General features: G+C 44.1%; 1 protein-coding gene across 2 annotated transcripts in view; it reads right to left on the bottom strand.

The window, feature by feature from the left end:
- Positions 1 to 3,604: 3,604 nt before the first annotated feature.
- The window catches only part of Adam23 (ADAM metallopeptidase domain 23), a 148,334-nt gene continuing 139,486 nt past the window's right edge, over positions 3,605 to 12,452 (bottom strand). For both annotated transcript variants that reach the window (XM_063237349.1, XM_063237348.1), the window contains one exon: positions 3,605 to 6,910. In XM_063237349.1, the coding sequence (XP_063093419.1) occupies positions 6,771 to 6,910 (140 nt within the window). In that variant the 3' untranslated portion in view covers positions 3,605 to 6,770. The remainder of the gene's footprint in view (positions 6,911 to 12,452) is intronic.

Genomic DNA, 12,452 nt, shown 5'->3' with positions numbered 1-12,452 from the left:
ACAGGGCACCCTGCTTCCAAGACAGGAAGCAAGGCCGTGTCTCGAGGTGTACTCCTTCGAGCTATTAGATGACATCAGGGTCCGCATATGAAAATGCCCTGTTCCTTTGTGCAGATTTCACACACTCAGGGCTCAGTCCTCTGTGAAAGCAGCTTCCATTTGCACCATCTTAACAAATACAGTATTTTAAAAGTCTGACGGGCTTTACCAATTAAAATATAATTTTACATAAACACCTAGATGTTTATGCTTCTCTAGAAAAATAACTGGAAGTGCACATTTGAAGGTCTAATTTTTCCACATGGTGACAATTGGCTGGAGCTGAGTGGAAGCCACTCGCTTTGGGACAGTGCAGGCTCTGGGCTCTGCCCCATCACCCCCACCCCCTTGTTGCATGCACTGGCCCCTCTGCCCACATTTGGAGCTGACTGTCCAGCAAACCTTGGGATTTGTGACCCTTGCATTGTGCCATTCGAGTAGGTGGAAAAAGCGATTTAAACCTGCTGCACACACTATTCCCTGCCTCGACTGAGTTACCATGATTCTTGGCGCTACCTCTTGCTACAAACCCTGGCTGTCGTGTCATCATCTACAACCCAAGTCACCCTTTTCTGTCTTCAGCCTGAGACCAGGCCCTGCTCACCTGCAAGCTCGTCTGCCTCCTGCAGGCTGGAAGCTATTTCGAGCTCCAAAGAGATCTGAAGAACCTGTGATCACACAGGATGGAGAGTTGCTGTTTGGTTTTGCCTAGTTTCTTGGAGGACCAGTTGATTTACAGCGCCAATTTGGCTCTCAATGACGCTCAGCATGGAAAATCCTGGAAATGGTCAATCTGAGTCAGGAAAAGGTTCTCCTAAGCATGGATGCTGCTGGGTCTCTGGCTGGGCCTCACAGTGATACCAGGGCATGTGTGCACATGTGTGATCCACTGGGCAAGGAGCATCAGTGCTTCCAGCAGGACAAGGGCCTCTGTGTGAGGCAGGACCACACAGCTTCCTTGCTCTAGAAGTCAGGCCTGTGGAGGGCGAGGAGTGGTAACCTTCCTTCCCTCCAAGGCATAGCAGACACACAAACCCTCACTTTGTCAGACTGGAAGCGCACCTACCCTTGAAAAATTATTTCCACCCTTTTTTAATGAAAGGATTTACTACATGATGCTTTAAAAGTATTTATGGTTTTTCCTATGCACTCTCTTACTCCAGAATGAGATTAGCCAGATCTTTATGCTAAAAAATATTGGATGTTTGTAAAGATCTCAAGAAACCCTCTTTGAGTCGGGCACGGTAGCGCATGCCTGTAATCCCAGCACTCGAGAGGCAGAGGCAGGAGGATTACTGCAAGTTCAAGGGCAGTCTAGGCTACAAAGTGAATTCAAGGCCCTCCTGAACAGAATGAAACCCTGCCTCAAAAAAGACCAAAAAGTAAAATAAAAGAAATCCTTTTTGTCATCATGGCTAGCCCCAGGCATTGGAGACTGATTCATGGTAAATGTAAGTAGTGGGAAAACATCTAAAAATGTAAGGTTCTTAGAGAGATCGCAGTCTCAACGGAAGACACCAAGCCATATGGAGTAAACACCTGGACTTGAGTGTTCCTAATGTTCCGCTCCCAAGCCATTCGTGAATGGACTCCCTCTCCTCAAAGTGCGTGAACAGAACAAGGCTGAGCAGAGCAAGGGGTCCTGGTATCAGTCCAATTGCATGGGTACAGCCTTTCACTCAAACACCACTTCCCTCTCCCCTCTCTTCTTCTGAAAACACCCAACACTTACATCTACCAGAGCACAAATCACATGGCAGTGAGCATTGCAGTGAGCTTTGCAAAGACTCTGAGCTCGCCCCCGAGTCCGTGGTGCTCGGCATAATACTACTGTGGGATTCTTAACAGAGGCGGTGTCTGTGAAAGGTAGGCAGGACAGGGGAGAAGGTAGAGAAAGGGAGGGGAACGTGCTGAATGATCCCAGGTGTCGCTCTACTTACCCCCAGGTCTGCCTCCTCCTGCCACGTCTTTGCGTAAGGTGCTTCTTGTGCCAACTCTTGTCATCTTTCAGGATAGTTCAAAACTCATTTAAAAGCCTTTCTGCAGCCCTCTCTTGTCTGCCTATGAGTTTTCTTTTTTACTCCCAGTTTTCAGCTTTGTTTTCCTTGGACTTTGGCCTCAGATATTTTTATTTAAAATATTTATAATCTCTGTTAAATTGTGAGCAATTTTATGCCAAGGGCTTTCTTTTGTTTCTTCAATTTCTAAGAATTCATGGCATCAACTTCTAGAAGGCTTAAAAAGTGTTGAATGAATAAATTACTGGCATTGGTAATGTTAGGGAGAGGTCCCTAACATTGGTGCATTAACCTTGAGGGAAACTACTTTAAATTTTCGGTTATTTAGAAATCCCACCTTAAACACATAGATTATTTACTTAATTATTTACACCAAATTTTTAACTCTAAAATAGCACTTCTATGATCTAGAGAGTTTTTTGGTTTTGGAGTAAACTTTTTCAATCAGTCACCCAGGGTGCATGGAGCAGACTCATTTCAATGACAACCTCAAAAAACAGAATGATTTAAAGGACAACACAGCAGAAAACCAGACCACACCTTTAAGGTCAAATATAAATGACACTCTAATGTATTTTTTTAGAATATAATATTTATGTTATTTGTAAATGTTTCTGTATTTCCTTTATTACATGAGATGACAAATATTACATGAGATGAAACAAAAAATTATGGATAACAAATTGTGGATCTAAAGTTAAAAGAAGATCAGACTTAGGTAGAAGAGAGGTTTTTTTTTTTTGTTGTTTGGCTTTTTTAGGGAAACTTCAAATAAGAGAGGATAAGAGTCACAGAAGCTAGAAAAATCACGGGGTGAGATCACAAAGGCGGGCAGAACTGTAAGCCACATTACAAAGTCTGGAATGCATCCTACCGGAAGTGAAGAGTCCTTGAGACTTTTCTAAAAGGAAAACGTCATCAGTCAGCATGTGTGTGTGTCACTGTGGCAGCTCACTTTTATACAGTGGTGCCTGAGGCAGATCTGAGGGACAGCAGTGGGGTGTGGGGTAACATTTTGAAGAAATTCATAAAGAAAAACTAACACAGTAATCAATTTCATTTGTGAGCTCTCAGAAAATACCTTCTCTGGAATATTTTGAAAATGTAATGTGCATAGTCAGATTTTTTTCTATTCTTCAACAGCTTAATTGCAAATGTGATGGCAGGCAAAGTCTGGCTGTTATTATTACGTATCTATTCAGAAGAGAAACTCAAAATTTTTAAAATATAATTTCAAAAAAGTGATAATCATAAGATCGTAAGCTGCTTTTCTTCTTTCTCATTGATAAGAAGCAAAGAATTTGTGATGAATTCAATAAAACTTACTCCTCCTAATCAGGAGTACACCAATTCCTAATCAGGATTATACTTACCATTAATCAGAGATCTTATTTTGTTCACTGACTGCTTAAATTTTCAGGGAGCCTTTGATTGAGCCTGGTACTAAAACTCTGATGCTATCAGGCGCGCAGCCATTTAATCAACAATGCCAGAAAACACGTAAAAGGGACTAAAGAAAAAAAATGATCAGAGCATAAAGGTACACATTCTACATTAACGGAAGTTTTAATATACACTAAAAGATGCATACAACAACTATGGAATCTCCATTCATAGGCAGCCAACAAGAGAGAAATGAATTTATTAACTTCCAACAAAACTTCAGGTTGTGTGCTTCAAAAATTACAAACCACTGAAAAATAAAAATTAACAATGAAAGCAACAATGACTATAAAAACATGATGGGATGACAAAAGAAAGAATTCAAGTATTGTTTGTCAAGTTCTTCAGACATCAGGTCTTTGAAAAGTGTGTGCATTTCCCATCTTTGCATAATATGAAAACAAAAACATGTACACACACATCACAGGGTAAAATTTCACAGCTCCATGGACTTAGGCTTTGTAACATGCACCTATGTGAACTGCTCGTTTGTCTAGCAGGAGTAGCTCTAATCCAGTGGACTCATGCAGTGGCCCAGGTGAACAATGAAACCGGTGTGCGTCTCCTATCCAGGTGCCATTAATTATCACAGCAAAAGTATAGCAGGTGAAATGGGAACTTGGTCATCACTTAACACTCTTGTTGAGAAACATGAAACAGTAACAGGCTTGTGCTTTGAGCTCAAATTAATAAGAAGGAGTACCCACACCACAAAAATTGGCAAGTGAATGCCATCCGCAAGAGAAAATACAGCAAAGAGTTTGAAACTACATAATCTAATACCACCAAAAATAATTATAATCCATTATTTAAGATGTGGTTGCATTATCTTTTCATATTCATACACACAGAGCGTACAGCTTGTGTATTTTACATATACACACAAGTAATTCAACATTGGAGCATAGGTGTGATTACCTATGAAACTGCCAGCATAATGAAAAGTTACACTGACATTTGTCATATGTACATAATATTTGGGGACCACTGTGGTCTGATTTAAAACATAACATCGCACATTTACAATGTTGTTTGTGAAATGCTCAAAAGTTAGTAACTGAGATTTGTTTTGTAACCACCACGCTTTGATGTGTGTTAAGTCAACATGGTGCCTCTGGAATAGCAGTGAAATGTGGGTGGTGCAGATAGCAGCAGCTTGGCATCTCTCAGTTAAGAGCCACTCGGCGGTGTGAGCACAGGGAGAGCTACCAAGTAATCTGAGTTTCCTTCAACCTTCCTCCAAGAACCATCGCTGTTAAGTAAAGGGATACAACCTGTTGTGTGAAACCAAGAGGAAGGCTCATAAACCTTCTAGACAGCCCTGTTATGACAATCTAAACAGCGAGCAAGGTCTAGAGAAGGATGCATCCTGTGTAGCACCTAGTATTCAGAAAGCAGTACTAAGAGCAAGAGGTTAAGCTACGCTCTTCTGCACACAGAAATTAAAGTCTCTGCTCTGCCATCATGAGAGCTCTAAAGACTCCGGCCGGGGACACCACTCATTAGGTGGAATGGTTCCCAACACCATCCGTGGCACAAGTGCACGTCTTTTTCCTAAAAAGATGCTGAAGAAGTGGGGGGAGGGGCTTGTGGGGTCATTAGTCAAAGTCATATCTGGATGGATGCTCACTGAAGAGACTTTGTACACTGAAACAGGGACCAGGTTTCCTTATTAAAACTTGTTCATGTCACACTTGAGTGGAAGGGATCTTGGCCAGAAATCAAAGAAACTGGAGAACGTGAAGGAAACTCAGAGGGCCTTGGGAACCCCAAGATTGCATCTGCAAATCTGCCCGGAGGGGAGAGGATGTGCTTGTGTCCATGGTGGAATCCCATTACAACCATATGACTCGCCAGGGTTCAGGAAGCCTTGACCGTGTTCCGCACTGCTGCCTGGACACAGCACCACCGAGCGGGCTTCTGGCCGCGGCCCCCCTTTGCCAGTGGGGTTCAACCATGTAGACTGCGAGGCAGGCAAGTGAAGCATGAATGGAATATTAATAATAGATATGAATAAAATGGAAAGCTTAAGTTTTTCCAAGCTTTCAACATTTAAAAAGTATTTTTTTTTTTTTATTTAAGGCTTTAAGTTTATCCTCCTTTCACATTAAAGACGGAAAGAAAATTGTCACAACCAAGGACTAAAATCATGAGCTTGGCACTTCTGTGATTAATTTGAGAGGGTGTCTACTTTCTTACATTATATACATGTTTATAATAACACCGAAGGTTTTTGAGACTTGTGAGTACATATATTTTCATTTACAGAATTTTCTTGTTTTTTGCTATGGGTTACTTGTTGTTTTTGTCTTCTCTTTTGTTTACTTTTGGTTTCAAACCTACTAACACCAAGTTGCACGACTTCTGTGCCCAAACTCCTTGCATCTGTGGCTATGTTTGTCTTTTTAAGCGAGACTGACAGTCATGGGACATGGTACAAGAGAGGGCAGGCACCAAAAAGGAAAGAAAGAACTTGAGGAAAGAAACCAACAGGGCGGCAAGCAACAAACACATTTACAGAGAATCGTTACAAGGAAAGATTGGATTCAGACAAGTGAAAATGATGTGTCAAAATCTCTTATTTCCATATTTACATTTATAAAAGAACTATACAATAGCATCATTGTTCAAATTCCAGCTCCCATTTCCAAAGATGCTTGGTCCAGAAAAGAAAGATAATCATAATAATAATAGTGGGGGAATGAATCAACAAGAGGCCGGTCTGGAGTGGAGAGCGGGCTCCCCCGGGAGGGAAGGGGCTGGGGCAGGGCTTGGAGAGGGGTCGCTTGGCCCAGGCAGCTTCTGTGCATTCATCGTTCATCTGTCGTCTTCCCCTAAGGAATTCCCTGCAGGTTTGCGGAGGATTGGCTCGCTAGCTTGTTGCTGTATATATGCCATGCAGTTCTTACCCTTTCGAAAATTGGATCTTCATGCCACTGGAGTTTGTCATTGGTAACAAAAGAAAAGAAAATCATGCCAAATCATTTTGAAGATATAAGTGCCAGCAGGCTGAGGGGGAAAAAATCATATGCTATTTTTAATGGGTCTTTTATTGCACTTAAATTTTTTGTTCCTTTCTCCTTTAGTTAGAAAGAGGGAAAAAAAGTCTGAACAGTTGTTTTATAACGTGATCTTTTACCCTCCCCCACTGGCACCAACAGGTGGTGGGAGGGGTTCTTTGAAGTTATTTCCAAAAGGAGTAGTTTCCTTCTCCCCCATCCTGGTCACCCCAGCTTTAGCTCCGTGCTCATTAACGCCCAGTGTTCCAGTTTAAAGACTTAATAGTTCTGCCAGCGTTGCTGCGCGTATATCATACCCAGAACCCAGCAGGGCAAGGCGCTGCTCGTGGGGTGCGCTGGACTCAGATGGGGCCTTGCTGCGTAGGATCAAATCTCCTCTTCTTGACATTTCTTCCAGAGTGCGTCAAAAGATGCAAGCAGAGGGGAGAGAAATCCACAACATCAATCAGAGGGTGGTGAGAGAAAGGGGATGAGAATGACAGTCATGCTAGCTGCACAGCGAAGTAATCAACTCACACAGCGGCAGCCTCCAAAACAACTTGAAACTCACAATCGCTCAGGTTTTCCAACATTTTCCCACCTCCCCAAGAGACTGTGCAGTTCTGTGAAGATCCAGAAACTTCACACTGCTCGTTTTCCACCATGAGCAAACTCCCAGCCCATTTTGTCTCATTTCAGAAGGAAATGACATCACTAATTCACTAGGTGAGCACCATTCCAAGGAACCGCCTTCCCCACAGGGGCTCCAGGAGGAGCTGAGAAGGGTCCCAGAGGTCTTGCGGGTGCTCCCTCCAATCCCCAGAGATCGGAGCCAGCGGACCGGCCTTTGCCAATGCAGCAGAAAGGCCTTGCTCTCCTGACTCTGCTGCTTCGGGTGTGTGAGCTCTTACTCCTCTATGCAACAAGCATTCTTTCAAACTGGAAGGCTGAGGAACGGAGTGCACGCTGAGACGCGAGCCTCGCAGGAGTGTGGACACAGGTGTGCGTTAGTGAAGCAATGCAGCAATTCAGCGCAACTGGAAAGCAGTAAGTTAAAATGCTTTGCTCACAGTGTCCAGCCTCCTCACAAGCGGTTCCCACGTTTGAAAAGACAAAAGAAAGAACCAGCAAGGAAGGCACCACAAGGCAACACCGGAAGTTGTCTGTAACCTCCCCGTGGACTGGCTTCCCGTGGCGCACCAAGCAGGGCTCATGCATTGCTCTGCAGACTGGCGAGTGCATTGCTCTGCCATGGAGGTGTCATGCAGCACTGGAGACCAAGGAGTCCCCAGAACCCTCCTTCCCCTGCCCCTCACTCGGGACCTAAGAACCACAAGCTTCACTACAGAGTCCTCCTCCCCACTCAGTAATGCGAAAGAAACACGTGGACCAAGCTCTAAGGATGCTGCAAGGTGTCCTGCATTACTCTTATGGCTCCCCAAGTGACCACTTCATGCCCTCTTTGAACTAGCAAGCATAAATTTTGAAAGAAAACCTCCGTTCCCTTAAGAGTTTTCATTAAAGCACCTTCAGGAATGGCCTACATGTGTGATGCGTCCACCTGTGGGACAATCTCTTGCAGCAAATGGTGCTGGTTTTGCTACACAGTTGCCCCCAAGTTTCTCCGAGTCTGTTTTCTGAAAAGCAGCCAGCAATGATGCCCGCTGCCCAGGAAATGAGGTGGGCCAGATGGGAGGCCACCCACAATGTGTCTCCCGCTGAGTCAGTGAGCTAGGGACATGGACCTGGTCTGCTGCCCAAGCCCATACCCCTGAAGGACACCTAGAGGGCTGTGTGAGTCAAAAGGGAGAGAACCCAACTACCTGCGCTTGAGGAATGACCCAGCTGTCCCTACTTAGCTGCACACTGCTAAAACTCAGGGGAATGTTAGACTGGAGCTCCTCAATTTATCCGAATGCAGAAGAAAGAGCAAAGCAGACTTGCACGGTGCGCATAGGCACCTGTACTGCCTGATCTAAATTGCCTAATTCAAATACAAGAAAGGCCAGATAACTTGTCCAAGTTCAGATAAAGATACCCAAGGTCACTTTTCAATGAGGATATGAAATTCCACTTCAGCTTGACAGGACAATACCCAGGCAACCTCTGGTACGCAAAGGCGTATGCACCTTGGAAGAGGCTCTGGAAGCTGAGGCTGCATTTCTTACAGAGCAATGATCTATTGGTGACCAGGCTCCTCAGTCAGGCCAAGGAGGCCAAGGAGGCAGCCCACCCTGGGGGAACATGCTTTCCCATGGCAAAATGCTCACTGTCGAGAAGGGGGATGCAGGGTCTTTTCTCTTTTACTGCTGCAGTGCAGGGGGAGGAAATGGTGACAGGGTGGAAAGGGATGACATCCTAAGTGAGGCCACTGCCAAGCTCCTCTCCTCAACACTGTGAAACCCGCTGGGAAAGTGCCTGTCCTGAATGTTTTGTTTGTTCACTCCATTTCAATGTGAAAGTAACAACTTCTGTGCAGAAGGCCCTGCTCTCTCCCGCTGCTGCTTCTGAAAACCCTTTGCTTGCTGGAATTCTGAAGACAATTAACTTTCTTATAAAATAGTAATTCTACAAACTTCACAGTGACACAGTTTTTATCATTTTTTGCTGCTTTCAAAAAATCTGGACTTCTGTCTCTACCATATATGGTACACACATGCACATCTACAAAAATTAAAACTCTAGGTAATAACAGCCGTCTCAGAGCTATAAAGCTTGCAGCTCTCCTATACTTATCTACTGCTATCATATTCTTTTTTCTCTGTGTTGAATCCCGCTGCCCTCCCTCAAGTGCCCCCCACCAAATCCCTCCCAGGCTGCCTTAGACTGAACTCACATCCCAGGGCGGCTGGGCCAAGGAAAGGCACTGTGCCTGCCTGGCCACCCTACCAGGGACGCCCCTGCGAGGGCTGGAATGAAAGGGTACCTCGCCCAGGAGCACCACGCCTCAGGGAACCTGGCTCCTTATTCTGCACTGGGATGTGGTCACAGAAAAACAGCATTTACTTCTGTTCCTCATGGACAACCGTGTAAAGTCTGTTCCTTTTCCTAATTCTATAAAAATAAAGCACCCTTTCCTCCCCTTCAAAGACATTTGAGATAGAGACAGAGGTAGCAAATTTGGCACGACTGAATGGCTTTCTTAGGTACAGCCCTTTAAATTCATTTACAAGAGCACACAGACTGTCTTTTCTTCTGCAGGCCTAACAAAATGGGACAGAAGTCAAAAAGAATCTCTTCGAGCCAAAGACAGGCTTAGGACGAACTTGCGGCCCTAGTGACCTCTAACAGAGAAAGGAAACCGTGGGTGCTGTTCCCAGATCTATTAAATGAAGATGTTCAGGGCCAGGAGCTGCTCTGGAGGCTGGCAGTGGTGAGCCCCACTTTGCCCGTAGGTCCCTCAGAGAACAGCAGTGTGACAGTGGGAGACAGGATGGGGCTTCACAGAGGAAGACGCTGTAAGGTGGGAGCAAAGCTCCCTGTGCACCCCAGAATCTGCATCACCTGAACTACCAGCAAACTGTGGCACTGTTAACCTTTATGTTCTTTTCCCACCATCATCAAAGTTTCTCTTTTCCTATTATCACCAACTATGGTGCTGATAAATACCACGTACATATAAACACCCACAGGGCTCAGGTCTAAATGCCTATGTGTAAACCTGTGGTGGCAGATCAATAGCTGTGCCCAAGGTAACAGTATTTTTATTGCACAGATGAAATTATCATTTCATTTTTCCTACACAAGCTTTGGGGAAGACACCGCTAACATGTCCTACCATCTATCTGATTTGTTTGAATGTCTGGCAGAAACAAAGGTGTAATCGTTTAATGGCAAGCATTATCGTGTAGCATTAGGTAGGCATCAGGTACCTCCCTGAGTCCAGAAGGACAAGAGGTCAGAAATCTTCTGTCCCACAGATTCGTAACTTTATGTCCTATGTAGGTGACGAAGAGGAAAAGGAGCTTGGGATGAAGAGAAACAAAGGCAGACAAGATGGGTAAACTGTCTGCCTTGTCCCTATTTTCCAAGGACTTCTGAGAGCAAATCTTAAGACTCTAAAAACCTGAGACTGTGCAGACTAAATCACCCCTTAATATCCTCACACTTTTGGGGTGTGGCCAAGGTTACTAAGGTAAACCCACCACATGACTCAACATGTCGGGACAACATGTAAAATTACACTAACTTGCCAAATAAACACTTTTAAAAAACCTACAACCTTGCTGTGGAAATCTTGTTTCCATGAACAAAAGTTTTAAGACACAGCTGTTTTTGTTGAGAAGTAACCTGATTTTGTGTTCATTTCCGATCACAATTGACAAACCATCATCACGTTACACACACGGACACACAGTCACACACGTACCCACACTCACATATGCATGCCCTCCATTGCCTATTTCCACGCTAAAAAAATGTGGTTTAAGAAAAGTTATACAGCAAGGCAGGCGATGTCGGGCATACTGTATTTCTACGTATACTTGTGTATTTGAGCAGATCATGGGTGGAAAGTGACTTCCACCACCTCTCAGAGTACTACACCCAGGGAATGTCACATTAAAAAAGAGTAGTATCTTCCCTGAGCAGTGTAATAAACTTTGCTTGAGTCTAAAAGCTTATATCCACCTATATATTCTTCAGGTGACTTTTCTAATTTCTCTTTTAGTAATAAAAACACAATTCCAAGAAGGATTCCTAATAGTGCTCGTTCAAGTAATCTTTGTTACAAGCTATATTCATTTTAGATCCTGGTTTTTTTTTTAATTTTACATTGAGTTCAAAGAAACGATCAAAGGCTTTCAGTTCAACTAGTATAAAACTATACTTCCTAATTATCTCTAGATTAATAATCTCCAAAGCTACACAAGAGGTAGGCAAACCTAAACATTATCATTCAGCACCAAAAGTCTTTTGTTGCAAGGTAAAAGTAATTATTTAAGGCTTAGTACAAACTGCACAGTTACTACTGAAGTCTAAAGCAAATCAGGTAGCAATTAATACTCAGCATGAAGTCCTGTGGTTTTTCCAGCTCCAAACTCCCAAAGCAGAGAATTATTCTTAGTCCTCCTTTTTCTGGCTACATGGCATGAAAATATTTACTTCACACTACTGTGCAGCTTTCTACAAAGCTTTCCCCTAAGGTGGTTATTAGAGTCAGAAGGCACAGAGAGGGGCCGTGACTTAGCTCAGCTGGACCTGTACGCCATCATCCCTCGAAAGGCAGGCAGCAGAGGCCAGCTGTCACCTCCAGATGTGACTGAGTGCCAGTCCTGGCCTTTTCTCTTGTTCTTCTGATGATCAGACTTTCCTCTTGGACAGAAATCATCTGCACAGGGCCAATCCACTTACACACACAGTGACAAAGGCTTCTCCATTTGTCCCCAGAGAAACATGCAATTCAAGCTGTGAGCTAGGCCAGGCCACCGTTTTGAGGTCCTGCTACAGAATCATGTGCTGCTGTCTCCCAATGCCGGAATGGTCAATTTGGCCTTGCACATGGCTGTACAGCAAGGATGCACAGTGGACCATCTCCCAGGTCCTGAGACTGAGGTTCTCATCGCCAGGAAGGCACACATCCCGCCCATTGGAAAAAGGACAAGGGAGCCTCATAAAATGATAGAGACTGGCATTACTGCAATGTGCAATGACTTCTTAAAGTGGCGGGACACTAACAAAAGGTCCTGCTGGAATGACGTCATCCGAACAGACGACAGTTTCTGTGAGAAGCCACACAAGCGACTCTGTCTCAGGAACACCTTGCTGACGTCATGAGAAATCCAAGTATCACCTGTCCACTGCATGTGGGTATGTGTGTGTGTGTGTGTGTATGTGTTTGCAAATACACTGATGTCTAAACTACTATTTCACTTAACAAATTCAAATTTATAGATAGCTCTGCAGAAAAAGAAGTAACATTTTGGTAATTCCCTTCCAAGTGGACACCATTCAA

The sequence above is a fragment of the Cavia porcellus genome, unplaced genomic scaffold (genome assembly GCF_034190915.1).
Source record: "Cavia porcellus strain 051 isolate PalLab524CR breed Dunkin Hartley unplaced genomic scaffold, mCavPor4.1 scaffold_26, whole genome shotgun sequence".
NCBI lineage: Eukaryota > Metazoa > Chordata > Mammalia > Rodentia > Caviidae > Cavia > Cavia porcellus.
This window is presented reverse-complemented; position numbering and strand designations above follow the sequence as displayed.